General features: G+C 39.0%; 1 protein-coding gene across 4 annotated transcripts in view; it reads right to left on the bottom strand.

Annotated features, from left to right (window-relative positions):
- The window catches only part of ATG4C (autophagy related 4C cysteine peptidase), a 69,691-nt gene that overhangs the window by 8,922 nt on the left and 41,331 nt on the right, over window positions 1-19,438 (bottom strand). For all 4 annotated transcript variants that reach the window (XM_060206325.1, XM_060206327.1, XM_060206324.1 and 1 more), the window contains 3 exons: window positions 16,864-17,000; window positions 9,027-9,105; window positions 8,269-8,345 (listed from right to left, as the gene is read on the bottom strand). In XM_060206325.1, coding sequence (XP_060062308.1) covers window positions 8,269-8,345; window positions 9,027-9,105; window positions 16,864-17,000 — 293 coding nt within the window. The remainder of the gene's footprint in view (window positions 1-8,268; window positions 8,346-9,026; window positions 9,106-16,863; window positions 17,001-19,438) is intronic.

Here is a 19,438-nt window from a genome sequence, read left to right as displayed (position 1 = left end):
CCTTGCCTTTCCCCCTTGACGTTCTTCCTTTCCCATTAGTTCACTTTTCTCACGCGATCACAGTTTCACAGATACATGATTTATGGCATATTTTATAGAATGAGAACCAGCCCAATTAAGGAACGTCAGGATCTCAGGAGGTGCTAGTCAACACAATGATAGCTTTGCTTTTTCCAACATTTTTTTTTTTACCTGCTTTATTTATTTAAGTCTACTGAAAATCGAAGATAGAGTAATACATAGCCAAGTAAACCCATTAAACAACATACAGTTGTAGGCCAGAAACTACTCTTAACACAAGACAGCTAAAACTATTTGCATTAACTCCTTCCAAACTCATTAATAAGGAACTTTTTATTTTTGCTTGTTTGTTTTTACTTGTTGAGGATATAAAAGAAAGAGGACAAAGATTATTTTTAAAAAAGATATTTCAAATAAATTTAAATAAATACTAAAATTAATTACTGGTTAAAGTTTTCATGTGAGAACTAGTAAAACTAAACTAGAGTAGGTAATATGCCATTTCACTACCTCACTTCAATCTTTATAGAGACAACAATCACAAGTATTAATCGGCTATTCATGGTTTTGTATCTTCAAAGAAAAAATGTTTTAAAGTCTTCACAAAAATACAAATAAAAATCTCTGATCCCCAAAAGCTGAAATTGCAATGGGGGGGGGAGGAAGTTACCACGTAAGTACTAAAGACTAATAGAGAAGTGTTCCGTATCAGCTAATCTTAAATTTATATTAAATTTAAGAAGACCCTACAGTCAAGTAACACTCATTTAAAATTAAATTTGTTGAAGAGCAAGATTTTCAAATATTTTCACAAGAGGTACTACATAGCTATGCTCATTTTGTGATAATTCTCTGTACAAAGTGCTGAAAATTTCTATTTTAATTTTTAAAAAGCCGGCATACTATGAAATGTTCGCTAGATATACATTTGTGATAGGAAAAGCATTTTTGAAGAAAAAGATTAACCAGAGTGAGTCAACTCTTATTTATGTCATTTTTCATTCATTCCTTATCTCAACAAATAATTATTAGACAACTACTGAATATCAGATACTGCTCTGGGCCTATTATTTGGAAAAGTAAAGTGTATTACTTTTAGCATACAAAACAATACTGAAACAAGTGATTTTAGCTGTAGCTATATTTTATATGATATTTATAAAATTAAGCTTCCAAGGATAATTCAAGAATACCCTTTTTAAGAAGCAGCCCCTACTAGCTAAAAAATTACATGTGTAATTCATAAAGGGTACATCGCTTGCTAATGAATTCACTCACCCATCTAATCACATTGCATCGCTGTGATAGGTTTAATGCCACTGTTCTCTGAATTTACTAGGATAGATTTTAAAAGTCATCATATGTGAATGACTAAAACCTGGAACTTGGAATTGAGGGCTCAGAGATCAGAAGACTAACACGTCTATTATCTTATTAGTTGAATATTAACGTTAAGAAACTAGAATATCACACTCTAATAACAGAACAGGATTTGATGATTTGCTAAGAGTTAGAAACAGTCATCTCAAAGCCATAACCTAGTTTAGGAAATCTTAACTTACACCTGCAGGCAGAGCTGCTTGACCTCTCATACCAACAACTCAAAGTCATCTTGTCCTAATCATTAACAAGGAAAAACCCCCAGCTCAACACACCCTCACTGAGAAAGCCCACTGGGTTTATCCATTCCCTTCTCATTCCAAATTTCTCTCTCATTACTTTTACTTTAACGATGTTCATATTGTTCCTTTGGAAATCATTCTCTGTACAAAAATAATAAAAAATAAATAAATAAGAGTGAACTTACACATTGTAATTGGTGCTTGAGCTAAACCACAAGTCCCAGTCCACAGACTACCCTAACAGATCCCCACTACCAAACTGAGGATGTAGAGAGGACAAAATACATTCACTTCATAATGGTAAAAATCCATTGAAGGGGATTCGGGAGGTAACGCAGCGGGTTAATGGCGCAGGCGCCGCCATGCGAGCTGCCTGACAGGGTACCAGCTTCGCAGGAAGTTCAGCACGGCTGGACTCTCCAGGCCAAACTGAAGCCATCTCGCCTTTTGCCATGTATAGGGCTTGGGATTAAGCTCTGTGTGGTCTTAATAATATTTATCTATGGCCAGGCTCAGAGCCTGACCAATAACAAAAGTAATGACAAAACCTGCACTGCATTCTGTAAGATTGATCATAACGGAACAAGCAATATCAGTAATGCAGAATTTTTCAGGAGGCTCCAATAGGAAAAAATGTTTTCCCCTTTATCTACACCACATCCTTTAGTATTCCCACTAAAATATAGGGAAAGATTGGTGGTTCCCACAGCGGAGGGGCCACCTGACATAGCATCATTAATAAATGGAAAGTTATGGTACCTGCCTAGATACAATGGGCCTTTTAATCTACCATCCAGCACTATGCTCCCACTTCCTTATGCAGGAATAGTACGTGAGAACGAAGGTCACAAAGTGAGCATACACAGAAGATGGATTCCAGCTAGAGAGCTTAACTTTATGGAGAGGTGGCCAGGTCAGCACCACCTTGGTGCCTTCTCAGTAAGGAACAAAACAAAACTCCTTGATCAAACAATGGAACAGATTTTATGAAAAACGGGCTGCTCAATTTGTTTAAGGCCCCTAGAAACATAAGCTTGAACTTTCTAAGATTGAACTTGCTATGGTTTCTGATGCATAGGGGCAAGAGAATGGCATAAACATACAGGTAGAATATTCATCTTAATCAGTAGGACATCTGCCCAGCACACAGGTGCAGGAATAACAAAAAACATCGAAACTGGGGTGTGATCTCTAGGGAGGAAAGTGCCCCTGGAATGTGAATGTTCTACAAAGCAAGAAGCGTTCCCTACCTGTGCTGTTCTTACTTGGTGATTTTTCTTTGAATAATCAAAGCCTTGGTGATTTTTGTATTAGTGACTAAAGCCTTGGTGATTTTTTTGTTTTAATAATCTATACCTTGGTGATTTTTGTTTTAATGAGCTAAGCCTTATGAGACTATAAAAATAAAGTTCTGCTTAAGTATGACAGAGATGTCTGCTGGAGCTTGATTCAGCATCAACTCACTCGTCTCTCATTCTTCATTCTTCGCCGACACTCCTCCTCCTCCTCCAGGTTACCCTAATAACCTGCCGGGGCTGGCCCCCGACAGGCAGGTTAAGCGCACGTGGCGCACAGCATAAGGACTGGCTCGAGTCCCCGGCTCCCCACCTGCAGGGGCGTCGCTTCACAGGCAGTAAAGCAGGTCTGCAGGTGTCCATCTTTCTCTCCCCCTCTCTGTCGTCCCCTCCTCTCTCCATTTCTCAGTCCTAACAACGACGACATCAATAACAACAACAATGATAACTACTACAACAATAAAAAACAAGGGCAACAAAAGGGAAAATAAATTTAAAAAAAGAAAAACATTTTAAAAATCTCACTAAAGATAGCCAAAAGTGAAGATTCTCTTTAAAACCAGTATATAAATTCAGTAGTATATAACCATGTATTTTATAAGAAAATGTAAGTTTTTAAATTTATACAAATAAATTTAATCAAAGTATTTGAAACCACAGGGGAGAATAGAGAATTCTAAAGTGATAGAACACTGTTTTTGCATATACTGTTCAATAAATTATAGTTTGAAAAAAGATAACCTGGTCTATTTTAGTTTCTGATTTTTCAAAGTTTGATTGAAGACAGGGAAATTCAACAGCATGAGAACAACAAAGATATAATTTGCTAAATCTCTTCAATAACAAATGTCCTGATATACTATTGCCTTAAATTTTATTTAAGACAAACATATGAAATAACAGAACTACCAGTAATTATTTATACAGAATATCAAAATGTGATATTTTCATTTTTACATATATTGACTGAAAAGAAGGATGAATCAAAAACCACATTTTTATTTTCTTATTATTCATTTTATTTTGATAGGACTAAGAGAAATTAAGATGGGAAGGAGAGACAGAGAGGGAGGAAGAAAGATATCTGCAAGACTGGAGAGACAACATATGGTTATGTAAAAGCCTTTCAAGCCCGAGGATCTGAGGTCATAGGTTCAATCCCCAGCACCACCATAATCCAGAACTCAGCAGTGCTCTGGTCTCTTTCTCTCTCTCAGTATCTTTCCCTCTATATCTACTCTTTCTTATTAAAATAAAATAAATAAAAATATGTTTTAAAAATAGATAAGAAAGAAAGAAGAAAGGAAAGAAAGAGAGAAAGAAAGAAAGAAAGAAAGAAAGAGAGAGAGAGAGAGAGAGAAAGAGAGAGAGAGAGAGAGAGAAAGATATCTGCACCCCACCTGCAGGGGAGTCGCTTCCCAGGCGGTGAAGCAGGTCTGCAGGTGTCTGTCTTTCTCTCCCCCTCTCTGTCTTCCCCTCCTCTCTCCAGTTCTCTCTGTCCTATCCAACAACGACACCAATGGTAACAATGGCAATAACGACAACAAGAACAACAAAAAATAAATAAAATAAAATAAAAAGAAAGATATCTGCAAAGCTGTTTACCCACTTGTGAAGTTTCCTTCTCCGCCTCAGGTAAAGAAAGAGCAGGGAAAGTGGGCCCTATCCTAAGGTTCCAGGACTGGGGGAAATATAGGCGCTCTGGTGGAGATGTGAGGTTCCTGCTGTCTTAGGGTTCAAAAAGACAATGGATAGTTATTGTTATCATCACATTATTTGGTAACTGGGTTAACTCTGAAAAGTCCTTTTGTTAGGGTTTGATGTACAGTACCCAGTATCTTGTATGTAGCTGTGCCATTGGATGCTTCTGATCTACTTGGTCTAGGCTTTTGAGAGAGTCCGCATATCAAATACACAGCCTATATATTAAAAAGACTCAGTCTGTGTTTTAAAAACTTTGACATACAATTAATTTTCCCCCTCTCATATTAATTAACTAGTGATTTATATGACTACACTTTACTAAGAGTGTACATAAACACCATTCCCACCACCAAAAGACTGTGTCCCATTCCACCCACCCACCCCCACCCCCCACCCGCCCAGGAAGCTGCATGTCTACCCCTCACCACAGGGTTTTTACTTTGGTGCCCTACTCCATATTTAGTCAAATCCTGCTTTTAGTTTCCCTTTCAGATCTTCTTTCTCAACTTCTGTTGATTAGTGGGATCATCCCATACTCATCTTTATCTTTCTGACTTAGCTCCCACTTTCCCACATGCTTCTCCCAATCCATATCAAATAATATTGCATCTGCCGATCACAACCTAATCAACGCAACGATTGCCACCTCAACATGCTTCACTTCAGACTGTGTCCAGAGACTTCAGGTGTGGAATGACAACCCTTCAGCTTCATTACTCGGGTGAGACCTTTCCTTTCATAGTATACTCTAATTCCATCTCAGGTGATTCAATTTCTAACAAAGTCCCAAAACCTAGATATACACCAGTTTCTGTGAGAGAGAGCATATGTTCACACGTATCCATAAACTACTGCAAAATATATACCTGAAAGCAGAAGTACACTAGAGTTTGCAGTGAGTACCTCCCTAACACTTCCTCTCCACTATTCCAACCTTTGGGTCCATGATTGCTCAACAATTTGTTTGGCTTTGTATGTTAACTCTCTTTTCAGCCACCCGGTTCCAGATGCCATCAGGATGCCGGCCAGGCTTCCCTAGACTGAAGACCCCACCAATGTGTCCTGGAGCTCCGCTTCCCCAGAGACCCATCCTACTAGGGAAAGAGAGAGGCAGACTGGGAGTATGGACCGACCAGTCAACGTCCATGTTCAGCGGGGAAGCAATTACAGAAGCCAGACCTTCCACCTTCTACAACCCACAATGACCCTGGGTTCATGCTCCCAGAGGGATAGAGAATGGGAAAGCTATCAGGGGAGGGGGTGGGATATGGAGATTGGGTGGTGGGAATTGTGTGGAGTTGTACCCCTCCTACCCTATGGTTTTGTTAATTTCTCCTTTCTTAAATAAAAAATAAAATTTAAAAAAGTGAAAAAAAGAAAAGAAAAGAAAAGAAAAGAAGAGGGGAGATAGAGAGGGATAGAGACACCTGCAACACTGTTTCACCACTTGCAAAACTCTCCCACTGCCAGTGGGGATAAGGGGCTCAATCTCAGATCCCTGAGCACTGTAACATGTCGCTAAACCCGGTGCATCAGCACCTGGCCCCTCACTAGGACTTTTTAATCAATGTTTGGATACAATCTCACTTTTCCTCCAAAGCACTGATAGGGACGCATTATAAATCAGAGAATAAAAAATAAATAAATAAATAAATTTTAAAAAATAAAACAAAACTACTCTTGCTTGGGGTGGGAGATACCTCACCCAATAGAGCCATTTACTACATGCAAGGACTAGGGTTGGAGTCCCTAGCACCATATAGGGGCGTTGCACACAGCAATGGAGTGGTGTTATGTTATCTCTCCCTCTCCCCAACCCCCCCACCGTGTGTGTGTGTGTGTGTGTGTGTGTGTGTGTGTGTGTGTGTGTGCATGTGTGTGTGTGTGCGTGTGTGCGTGTGTGTGTGTGTGTGTGTGTGTGTGTTTCTTCCTGTCTCTGAAGGTGAAAATAAGAAAAACAAACTAAAAAGTCCACCAGAAGCAACAGAAGGATCCTGCAGGTACAAAGCCCCTGAGGGGAAGGAAGGAAGGAAGGAAAGAAGGAAGGGAGGGAGGGAGGGAGGAAGGAAGGGGAAAGAAAGAAGGGAAGAAGGGAGGGAAGAAGGAAGGAAGGAAGGAAGGAAGGAATGGAGGGAGAGAGAGAGAGAGAGAGAAAGGAAGGAAAGATGACTTTTATCTTACTAACACCACCCTACTTCAGGCTTTAATTGACTCACAAAGTGTCCCAATAAGGAATCACAACTTTGCTAATATTAATTAGGTACAAATGGGATATTTATCACCTGGCATCTTTGTAGAGTATTTCAAAATGTCTGGTGAATAGTCTGTCTTTACTGACTGACTGAAAACTGATTTTTCAATTTGCATATTTTTAAAATAATACTAGAACACTATGAATAGATTTTCATCGAAATCTCACACATCTACTATTGGAAGGGGTTGACTCGGCACACAGATGTTGAAACATGTAACTCAGATATAAGAATTAGTGCCACAAGACCACAATGCAACAGAAAGAGAATTAGTGCAGCTATGTAACATAATTCTTTTTTTTTAATATTTATTTATTTATTTCCCCTTTTTTGTCACCCTTGTTGTGGTATAACATAATTCGATAGGGCTTCAGCCGGTATCAATCAATTAATAAGATACTGAGATTGTCAAATTTATTAAGTGAGCTTATTTACTTCACTAAATTTATTCAAGATAATACAGAAGAAGGATATGAAAGAAAATCAGATCTCTGGTTGTAACTTCCCCTGAAGTGACAGTTTACAAAGGATGCCTGCATGTTTTATATTAATATCTTTCTGAGCCTGATTTTAATATTCTAGTGTATCTATTTTCTTAACTTACCATTAATATAGTTAGGTATTACATATTAAGTGATGAGCTCTTATTAAAACAAGTACTAAACCACTTTTCCAATTTGTCCAGACCTTGAGAATTAGTGATCCATGCCCATGAGTGATTAAACTTATCTTTAAAGCGTGTAAAAGCATCAACTGGGGAAAAGCAAGAATCAGCACAACGTAGTGACCACCTATTTCCCATGTGCGCTGCCAATACTTCCTGAATTAAAAAACCAGATCACACACCGACTGACATAAATGAAGGGGAGACACTTGAGCATCAAAGCTAAAACAAAGGCTATAACAAGAACTCATGTAAGCTCTTACAAACTTATCAACTAAAGGTGAGCATTTAATCACTGTAAGCAAGATAATTTAACAGTTTCCTTAAATCGCTTTTCATTCTGATAAAACTCCATCTTCCCCCCTCCCACTTTCTTTCTTTAAACAGTTTTAATACTTAAAAAAATCCCTTGGTATTGTTTCAACTGTGTTATCTACAAAATTACTTGGATGGCTGCTCATATACTTTTGACAGAGTATAGACAAAGATAAATGAAGGAGAAAGGATAAAATAAATTAAAAGTCAGCAACGATTGCTTAATCTTTGACCATGGTTTTGATTATGGTTTTGTAAACCTGAAAAAAATATATATATATGTGATTGACTCAATAATAATAATACCATTTAGGCAGGGCTATGTCCACCACATCTCTAAATAGAATTTGCTTTATATGGTTAAGAAAATAGTACCAGATCTTTATCCAGAGTACCTCAAGAGGGAAATCCCTTATGCTGACATCCACAAAAGATTGGCAGTAATGAGGATCCATGTAAATCAAACTGTCATCTACAAGGACAAAACAGAAGATAAGTAATTCAAAAACACCTTATTATTACACTGCTTACAATCCAATTTCTATGTAGAATAGCTGGGGGAAAGAAAAAAAAAAAACCTGGGAGTAACAGCTTGCCAGGCTGATATTCATTGACTGAAACATAGGTTTGTACAGGACAGATTAACTTTTGCATAATCAAATATGCTTGTATAAGCAAAATTTTTATAAAGTGATGAGACTGTCATTTAATTTTTGGTGATAAAATTACTTTCACAAACACACAATTATACTCTACGGTTTGCATATGAAAAATGTACTGTGCTACTTTATCCTGACAGGAAGAACATATTGCTTGTCACTTTATCATCAACTAGCAACACCAAAATTAGTTAAAGAAAAAAAAAAGTAAATATGTAAATAGCAACTGCCAGAATATGGCAGAAATGTCCTCTGAAGTTTTAGTAAAACCAATAAATTATACCTTGTTTATGAAATAACAGAAATTAAACATACATTTTTACAGAATCCAATTATGTTTGGACCAAATGACAAATGAGTAGCCATGGTAGGACTAATGAATTTATAAGGTACTCATGTTGCTCTGTTAATCACTGTGTCCAGATGATACCAGATTAACTTTCTGATTTTTTAAAAGAAAACAGTGAAGAAGTGTAGCTTACTAAATCACTAACCTTGAAAGCCAGCAAAGTAATATGACTGCTTGGGTTTGCCACCAATGATACCCACACAGTATTCAAGGCTCAAGACACCCTGTCAAAAGATGTTAATTTAGATTTAGAAGCAAGAAACAATAGGTATTATTCAAAACAACTACATCTGCATTACCAATACTAGTAGTTCCCAAATTTTTATCATCTGTCTTATTATATTTGCCACCGTGTTTTGAAATCCTTTGTTACCAGTCACTCAACATTAATATGATTCAATCAAATATACTGATCAGCACAACACCAGCATTAAACAACTATCAGTTCTCCCAGAAACAGAGAAGAGTGTTAGCATGTAAAAGAAAAATATTCCTGCCCTGAAGTCAAAATCCTTGGCTTTGCAATTAACTGGTACAATTTCATTGTGATCAATGTGGTCTTTTTCATCAGGCTTTTGAAAGGAAATGAACAGTTCTGAGACCTTATAGTGGTTTTCTGTACATCTTAAGTCTTAAAATCGAAAGCTAAAATATGATTTAGCTTTTTTTTGTTTTGAAACCATGATTATCACTGGGACTCAGTACTTACATGGCTCCACCATTCCTAGCAGCCAATTCTTTTACCCTTTCCCCCCCACCCCCCTTTTTTTAAAAATAGAGGTGAAAGACAAAGAGAAATAGAGAAGGTAAGAGAGATGATAAGAGAGACAGAGAAGGGGAGAAGCACTGCTCCCCTGCTATGAATCTTCCCCTTGTAGGTGGGGACCATGAGCTGGAATCTAGTAAAGTGTTCTTCTTTACAGTGTAAGTGACCTCCCAGTCCCTAATGACCATTTTCTAATTAGTTGTTTAAATATTTTATTTACTTATTTATTTGCACAACCCAGAACGACAGAGAGAACCAGAGTACTGCACAGGCACATGTCAGATGCCAGGGATCAAACTCAGGACCCAGGTAGGGGAGATAGCATAATGATTATGCATAAGAAAGACTTTCATGCCTGAGGTTCTGAAGTCCCAGGTTCAATCCCAACACCACAAGTCGGAGTTGAGCAGTGCTCTAGTAAAAAACAAAGCAAACAACTAACTCAGAAAGAAGCCCATGCTCTCAAGCTCACCACCTCATCTACATCACCACCTCTGAGCTGCCCCTTGACAATTTTATCCTACTTCATCTGAAGCAAAGAAAACATTAACGAAAACAATTTAAGTGAAGAAAAATTGCTACTATTGCGTTTAAGGTCAATTTATTTTAATAATCATAAAATATCAAAGATATTTCAACAAATTATTTAGTATGCCCCTCAGAACCATATTTAAGTTGGGCCAAGCAATACCTTTAAAAATATCCAGTGCAAAACCCCACCTCTCCAGAACCCTGCCCCACCAGGGAAAAACAGAAATAGGCTGGGAGTATGGATCGACCTGTCAACGTCCAAGTCCAGTGGAGAAGTAATTCCAGAAGCCAGACCTCCCACCTTCTGCCACCCTATAATGACACCGGGTCCATGCTCCCAGAGGGATAAAGAACAGGAAAGCTTCCAATGGAGGGAGTGGCATACGGAACTCTAGTGGTGGGGATTGTGTGGAACTGTATCCCTCTTATCCTATGGTCTTGTCAATCATTAATAAATCAATAATAAAAAATGTCCAGTGGAGGGGCCAGGTGGTAACACACCTGGTTAAGCACACATATTATCATGCACAAGGGCCAGGGTTTCAGCCCCGGCTTCCCCACCTGCAAGGGGGAAGCCTCATAAGTAGTAAAGCTGGTCAGCAGGTGTCCTTCTCTATCTCAACTCCCCTGTCAATCTCCCTCTGTCCTATAAAATATAATAGAAAGGGAAGAAAGAAAAAAAGAAAGAAAGAGAGGGGGGGAAGGAGGGAGGGAGGAAGGGAGGAAGGAAAGGAAGGAAGGGAGGGAGGGAGGAAGGAAGGAAGGAAGGAAGGAAGGAAGGGAGGAAGGAGGAAAAGATGGCTACTGGGAGCAGTGAATTAGTAGAGCCAGCACCAAACCCAACAATAACCCCAGGTGGTAAAATAATTTACGTGTGTGTGTGTGTGTGTGTGTGTGTGTGTGTGTGTGTGTGTATCCAGTGGAATCATTTAATGTCTTGTCAATAATCTCTGCATAAATTTTAGCACATTTTTGTTACAATGAAAATTTGTAATAATGAAAAAGATATAAATCTCCAAGACTATTAAACACTAGCTAAAATTTCCTTTTTTTAACAGGAAAATGTTTTGCAATTTAAAGGACATACAAGTACATATGTAAACAAAATTTATGTTTCCTTTAATGAGTCAAACCACAAGATTTTTTTTAAACTGAATTGTTTTAGATTTACCATGATTGTTGTAAAAAAGAAAAAAAAAACTGAGAAAATAGCATAAAAATTAAGAATTTCCCATAAATCCTATCACACAGGTCATCGTTATTTACATTTGAAGGAATGTCTCCCTCTCAATTTCTATTTCTTTAAGCATTAGTTCACACTGTCTAAATTTTAAGCTAACTAAAAAAAAAAAAATCAAGATGAAATTATACAAAAAATAAACATGTGATAATTAGTTATGTATCATTAAGGATCCTATTGCTTCCCCTCTAAGTAAAAATAAAAGCACAATAATGCTGATTACAGCAATCTGATCGGCTGGAACCATTTATAGCAGGAGGGACAAGAGGAAGTGAAAGTTCAAAGTACCTCAGAGGTGAAGAAAGAAAAAAAGACCTACCAGGGATCATCACTGAGTCTGTTAAGAAAAAGAATGACTGCCAGGGATGGAAGGAAGACTCTACTTCTTGACGTCTACATTTCTTTGTAACAGACTAGCAGATTTAGTAATAAACACTAGGAAGTAGGTTCAGAGCAAGAATGCCATTATCTATAAAAGGCCTGTATCTTTGGAAACTTGAAACACTTTTCAATTCCTAAAAAAGCTTCTTCACAGTTATCTAGTGGCTACAATTTATTGAGCTGTATCCATGATACAATAAATAAGACTAAAGTAATCAGTCAAAAAGGAAAGTCCTAATTTGTCTTGCTGAAGAAAAAGAACATATTGGATTTTCCTCATTCCAGGGCCTTTAACAATAAACTGGTTGTCAATTTGAGCAGAGATCAGGACGCTAGAGGGGGAACCGAGAGGGGGTTTAAATGGGCGTGGAGGTCCATGGCTCTAGAGTGGGAGTGTATATATGCTCACAGTATTTTGGGAAGATGTGAAATCATACTTTTGTGGCAACAGCCTTATGAAACTGTGTTCCCTCAGTTAAAAATAACTGAATTAGGGCAGGCAAAATAGCTCACGTGGACAGTGGGCAGCTTTGCCTCGTGTGTGACCCAGAATCAAGCCCAGCCCCCACCACATTGAAGAAGCCTCAGTGCTAGGGGTGTATCACTCAGTCTCTTTGCTTCTCTGCCTCTCTGCCTCTATCTAAAAAAAAAGGAATTACTTAAAACCAATGAGTTAAATCCCAGTTTCAAATAGATTTAATCTTAGAAAATACTGAAAACTTTATATAGATAGATAGTTACATGTATACGACTAAAAGAACGGTGATAAGGACTAATAAAACACCACACGTGGATTTTTTTTTTTTTCTTTCTCCTCATAGACTCTAAAAGATGGTACCATCTCGGAAGTATGGTGGAAATACTTTGTTAAATATGAAAAATAAAACTGAACCATGAATTTTTAAGAGTATAATGGTTTGGAAAAAGAAATACAACTGCTGGTAAAGGAGGAAGTGGAAGATGAGGGAGAGGAATAAAAAGAAAGGAGGAGGCACGGCTTGCCTTTGGAGGTAGAGAAGGAAAAGAGAGGACACAGAAAGGAAGAATAGGAAAGCTATTGGGAGGGGATGGGATACGGAGTTCTGGTGGTGGGAATTGTGTGGAGCTGTACCCCTCTTATCCTATGGTCTTGTCAGTGTTTCCACTTTATAAATAAAAATTATTAAAAAAAAAATTTTTAAAGGTTATCTTCTAGGACTAGTAGATAATTTTTTTTTTTTTACTTCTAAGTGAATGTCTTTCTACATGCTCTCATTGTGACTTTCAAACCAGCCATCTGACAAAGCACAGCCCCACCCCGTGATTTGCTGAAGCAGTCACTTCAGAATTTTCACCGGATACCTACACGGCTAACCTGGCTCAGTAATCACTGCTCTCTCATTTTAGTGGATTACAGGGTAAATTAAATGACTTGAAGTCCAAAGAAATATTCGTTGTTGTTTTTTTAAGTCCATACCTTATGGCAAACTATGAAATATATTCTAGTCTCAGTCACTTAGCTTGCCATTATTATTTAACTTATCTTTTGTTTTATGAACATGATCCACTTCCTACCTATTATGAGAACAAAATGAGGGTTGGGTGCACATAGTGCGATGTACAAGGACCTTCGACAAGGATACCGGTTCGAGCCCCGGCTCCCTCACCTATGGGGGGGGGGGGGGACATTTCATTTCACAAGCAGGTCTATAGATGTCTATCTTTCTCTCTCCCTCTCTATCTTCTCCCCCTCTCTCAATTTCTTTCTGTCCTAGCCAAAAACAATTGGGGGAAAAAATGGCCTCCAGGAGCAGTAGATTTGTAGAGCAGGCACCAAGCCCCAGCGATAAACCTGGAGGCAAAAAAGAAAAAAGAAAAGAAAGAACTCACATATTAGAAACCAAAATTCCGGGAGTCGGGCGGTGGCGCAGTGGGTTAAGCGCACGTGGCGCAAAGCGCAGGGACCGGTGTAAGGATCCCGGTTCGAGCCCCCGGCTCCCCACCTGCAGGGGAGTCGCTTCACGGGCGGTGAAGCAGGTCTGCAGGTGTCTATCTTTCTCTCCCCCTCTGTCTTCCCCTCCTCTCTCCATTTCTCTCTGTCCTATCCACCAACAAAGCAACGCCAACAATGGCAATAATAACCGCAATGAGGCTGCAACAACTAGGGCAACAAAAAGGGGGAAAAATGGCCTCCAGGAGCGGTGGATTCATGGTGCAGGCACCGAGCCCAGCAATAACCCTGGAGGAAAAAAAAAAAAAAAAAGAGAGAAATCAAAATTCCAGAGAGGTAGCTCAGTCTGTTAGAGCAACAGCTTGTATACCTAAGGCTACTGAAATTCCATGTTCAATCCTCAGTACCACCTTAAGCCATAGCTGAGCAAAACTTTAGTTTCTCTCCCCTCTCTCTCATATATATGAAAAGATAAAAATTCCATGTTTGTATGGGTATTTTTTTCTTTTTTTTTTATATTTATTTTTTATTTTCCCTTTTGTTGCACTTGTTGTTTAACATTGTTGTGGTGATTGATGTCATTGTTGTTGGATAGGACAGAGAGAAATGGAGAGAGGAGGGGAAGACAGAGGGGGAGAGAAGGACAGACACCTGCAGACCCGCTTCACTGCCTGTGAATCGACTCCCCGGCAGGTAGGGAGCCGGGGGCTCAAACCGGGATCCTCACGCCAGTCCTTGCACTTAATCTACTGTGTCACCACCCAACTCCCTGTATGGGTATTTTTATTACCAACATATAATAATACTGTTATCAGTAGTAACAAGTATATCTATAAGACCTTAATAACTATCAATATTAGGAAAAAGCCAATGTCCTAATTAAATTTCTATATAGCCCCTCTTGAAAACAAGTACTCTTAAAGTTTTAGAAATTAAGGGACACTCTAGACTGAGGATATATATTCTATCTATATACATAGGTACATAACATGGGATTAACATTTCCTATGGGGAAACAAATTACTACTGAATAATAAAAGACAAATCAAAACTTTACGATTACTCTGTGCCATAAATCCATTCAAAGAAGGGTTCCACTTATAGCCTTAAATATTGAGGAATTTGATGAAAACAATATAAATACTACGATCTTGTGCAGAAATAAGCATAAGGAAAGTTAAAGTTTTGTGACAGCTTAACTGTTGTAGTGTCTGAAAGATGAGATGAGAAGCTTTCAAGAGGATGTTTTGGGGGCAAAAAAAAAAGTTCTATGTCCTGAAACTCATTTTTAGCCAGTTAATATGAAGACAAAAATGTTGTAAGCGAGGGTTCATGGTCTATAGTGTAGTTGTTGGCACATGAGTACAATGACTCACCTCCCCAGACACACTCTCACCCCAGCTTAGGTCTTTTTTCATCATCATGTATTAGGACCTGAAAGCCCACCCCTTCCCCCAAGGCTCTCACTGTCCTCCTAGCCCAGAGTCCTCTGCTCTGGTGAAATAGACCAAACCAAATGATGAAGTCATTCTAGCTTTTTATTGACCTTATGGTGGGGAAGAAAAACAAAACGGGATATTTTTAGCAATAACAGAAAAATGATTTTTAAAACTGCCTTATACTGAATATGGGCCCCAGAGCAAATCGATGGGGTTTACAGTTAATATTTATAGACTTTCCCCATATTTGGGAGCTACTCTCTTCCCTGATCCAGCTTTCTAGCCCTTTTTCCAACTATGACACCGTGTCCCCAGACAATAACCTGGGTCTACCTGCATGTTAGCTGTCAGGCTCAAGCAAAAATTAGTAAAGTCATAGGCCCCTTGGAATATACCTAAAATAGACCTACTAGCTTTTTCCAAAATGGAGACCCCAAATCTTTATATGCAATATTCTTGTCTTTAGGTTCATAATTAGTCAACAATTTGTTCTGCTTTATATCTTAACTCTTTTTCCATCACCAGATTCCAGATGCTACCATGGGGAGTCAGGTGATGGCGCAGCAGGGTAAGCACAGATGGCGAAAAGCGCAAGGACCGGTGTAATGACCCTGGTTCAAGGCCCCAGCTCCCCCACCTGCAGGGGAGTCACTTCACAGGCAGTGAAGCAGGTCTACTGCAGGTGTCTGTCTATCTTTCTCTCCTCCTGTCTTCCCCTCCTCTCTCCATTTCTTTCTGTCCTATCCAACAACAATGACATCAATAACAACAATAACTACAACAATAAAACAATAAGGGCAACAAAAGGAAATAAACAAATAATAAAATATTTAAAAATATACCAGATGCTACCATGATGCCAACCGGACTTCCTTGGGCAGACAACCCCTCCAATGTGTCCTGAAGCCCAGCATCCCCAGAGCTCTGCCTCACTAGGGAAAGAGAGAGGCAGGCTGGGAGTATGGATCCACCTGCCAACACCCATGTTCAGTGGGGAAGCAATTACAGAAGCCAGACCCTCCAGCTTCTTTGTCCTATAATGACCCTGGGTCAATACTCCCAGAGGGATAAAGACTAGGAAAACTTTCAGGAGAGAGGATGGGATACAGAGTTCTGGTGGTGGAAATTGTGTGGAACTGTACCCCCTCTTATCCTATGGTCTTGTCAATATTTCATTTTATAAATAAAAAATGTTTCAAATAACTGCCTTATAACTTAATGTAGGTTTTATGAATAAACAAAGATACATACTTATAAAATCACAGGTAAGGATATGGAATTTGCAGATATATTATAAGTCATGATTATTACTGTAGCTGTGTCTCCATTACTAGCTACAAAGAATAAAAGGCTTTTTTCATCCTTGTCATAGAACATTATAGTCTTCAAGTCGAACCTGATCATTACTGTTGAAGGGGGGATACGGGCACAGAATTTTGGTGGGGGGACTGGGGTGTAGAATTACCCCCTACAATCTTGTCAGTCACTATTAAATCAATAATAAAGATGTAATAAAAAATTAAAAGTTTAAAATCAAATCTGATCATGGAATACTGAAATTTTTAATCACTAATGTCAAGTTTTATAACATAAAACCACTACTGAGAACAAAAAGAATTATAAACCTCCTATATTTTTTTCTTGTTAGTTAGCATGGCTTATTTAAAAAAAAAAAAAAATGACCATATTTCATACCTTTACAAACTCTAAATAGTCCATGTTGGTTCTTTCTCCACCAAGTCTAACAGGAACTAGAATAATCACAGCTTTGTCATCTTTATTATCAGAGGCCATGGACGCACGCTGTTTATCAATCACATCAGAACTGTAAACTGAGAAACACATAGTGCATATGTATTAAGTTTTTATTTTACAAGAGTGATTTTCAGAACCATTTTTAGCTTTATTCTCCTTCTACTGGTTTGTCATCTGATCTTTGACACCACGGTCAACTAGTTTTTAAAAAAAAAAATACCTACCTCATTTATGAATGCAAAAAGGACTTATTTAGCAGTTATTGTCTAGCACTAGGGCTTCAGCAGGGAGCAAAAAATGAAGAAAAAGCCCTACCCTCATAGAGCACAGACTCTAATATGTGGAAGTAGACAATAAATCAGCTAGATGATAGTTGTTCTAAAGACAAACAGTGGAGGAAGGGTAGCAGGAAATGCTGAAAGGGGAAGCAATTTAAAGTGGGACACTAAAGAGTCAAGATGTAAAAAAAATAATAATAATAAATAAAACCATGAGGGAAGGGGAGGAGAGGGGGCAAGGGGAGGGGAAGGAAAGGGAGGAGTGAAGGAGAAAGGGGAAAAAGAAGAAAGACGAAAAGAGAAACTAAATAATGCAGATCCTTAAGAGAACGGGGATGATTCCATGTAGAAAGATCAGCAAGTAAAAACGCTTTACAGCAGAGCTAGCCTGTTCTGGGAATAAGAAATCGGTGCTGGGGCCAGGGACAGAGAATAATTCTTCTGCAGAAGACTTTCATGTCTGAGGCTCCAAGGCCCCAAATTCAACCCCTGCACCATCAAAAACCAGAGCTGAGCAGGTTAGACTCTCCATTCCGCACCCCACCCCACTCCTACTTCTCCTCCTCTCTCCCTCTCTCCATCAACAAATTGGAGTATTTTAAATCACAAGGTACATTTTAGAGGTTTATTTTAATATTTTCTTTTTTTTAATTATCTTTATTGGATAGAGACAGTCAGAAATCAAGAGGGTAGAGGGAGATAGAGAGGGAGAGAGAAAGAGAGACACCTGCAGCCCTGCTTCACCACTTGCACAGTTTTCCCCTTGCAGGTGGGGACCAGGGGCTGGAAACTGGGTCCTTGTGTGTTGTAATATGTGCGCTCAAACCAGGTGCACCACCACCTGGCCCCTATTTTAATATTTTCATTTATGTATTAACATGAGAGAGATTATCAGAGCATCATGCTGGCATATGTGATATGGGGTCGGAACTCTGGACCTTACTTTCTTAAATCCAAACTACAAACCACTGCACCACCTCCAAGGCCACTTTTTATTTTACGAGAAAGAGCAAATACAGTAATATCTGCAAAATTAACGTACTCAGCCAAAAGCTTGTAACTTTCATTTCCGTGTGGTTATAATCATGACTAGCCCTTTCTTTAAAAGCTAATTAACCCTAACATAAGGCCAAACAAAATACACTTGTACTACTTACCCATTCTTGCCACACTACAAACACTGGTCATTTATAAGCATTTTGTAAATACCCTCATATTTAAACATGAGTAATATTTAACTTTTTGAAAACATTAATATATTTTATCCTGTTAACAGGATTGGGGAGGGGGGAGGGGAAAGAGCATAATGGTTATGCAAAGATACTCTCAAGCCTGCAGCTTTGAAGTCAAAGGTTTGATCCCTGGCGCCACCATAAACCAGAGCTGAGCAGTGCTCTGATAAAAGAGAAAGAAGAAGAAAAAGAACAAACCAGTACTTCTAGGGGAAAAAAGTAAACTTAACAGCACGAGGCATCTTATTTTGTAAGCACATTGAATTTGTTATAAAACTAAGGTCTGGGGGTCGGGCGGTAGCACAGTGGGTTAAGCGCGTGGCGCAGAGCCCAAGGGCCAGCGTAAGGATCCTGGTTGGAGCCCCCGACTCCCCTGTCGCTTCACAGGCGGTGGAGCAGGTCTGCAGGCGTCTATCTTTCTCTCCCCCTCTGTCTTCCCCTCCTCTCTCCATTTCTCTCTGTCCTATCCAACAATGAACAACATCAACATTGGTAATAATAATAACCACAACAAGGCTACAACAAGGGCAACAAAAGGGGGAAAAATGGCCTCCAGGAGTGGTGGATTCATGGTGCATGGTGCAGGCACCGAGCCCAGCAATAACCCTGGAGGAAAAAAAAAAAAAGAAAGAAAAGAAAACTACGGTCTGGGGGCCAGGCGGTGGCACACCTGGTTAAGTGCACACACTACAGTGCACAAGGACCCGGGTTCAAGCCCCTGATCCCCACCTGCAGGGGGAAAGCTTCACAAATGGTGAAGCAGGGCTGCAGGTGTCTATCTCCCACTCTCCTCTCCTCTCCATTTCTCTCTGTCTCTATCCAATAATAAATAAAGATTTTTTTTAAAAAGAGAGAAGAAATGCCATTAAAAAAAAAAAAAGAAAACTAAGGTTTGCATTTACTATAGATGCTAGTCAGTAAACAAAAGACCCAAGACAACAAAACAATGCAAAATTCTGGACAACAGCAGCATTGCATTGGGCAGTTTACAGAAACACTAGGGAG

This window comes from Erinaceus europaeus, chromosome 13, assembly GCF_950295315.1.
Source record: "Erinaceus europaeus chromosome 13, mEriEur2.1, whole genome shotgun sequence".
Lineage (NCBI taxonomy): Eukaryota > Metazoa > Chordata > Mammalia > Eulipotyphla > Erinaceidae > Erinaceus > Erinaceus europaeus.
This window is presented reverse-complemented; position numbering and strand designations above follow the sequence as displayed.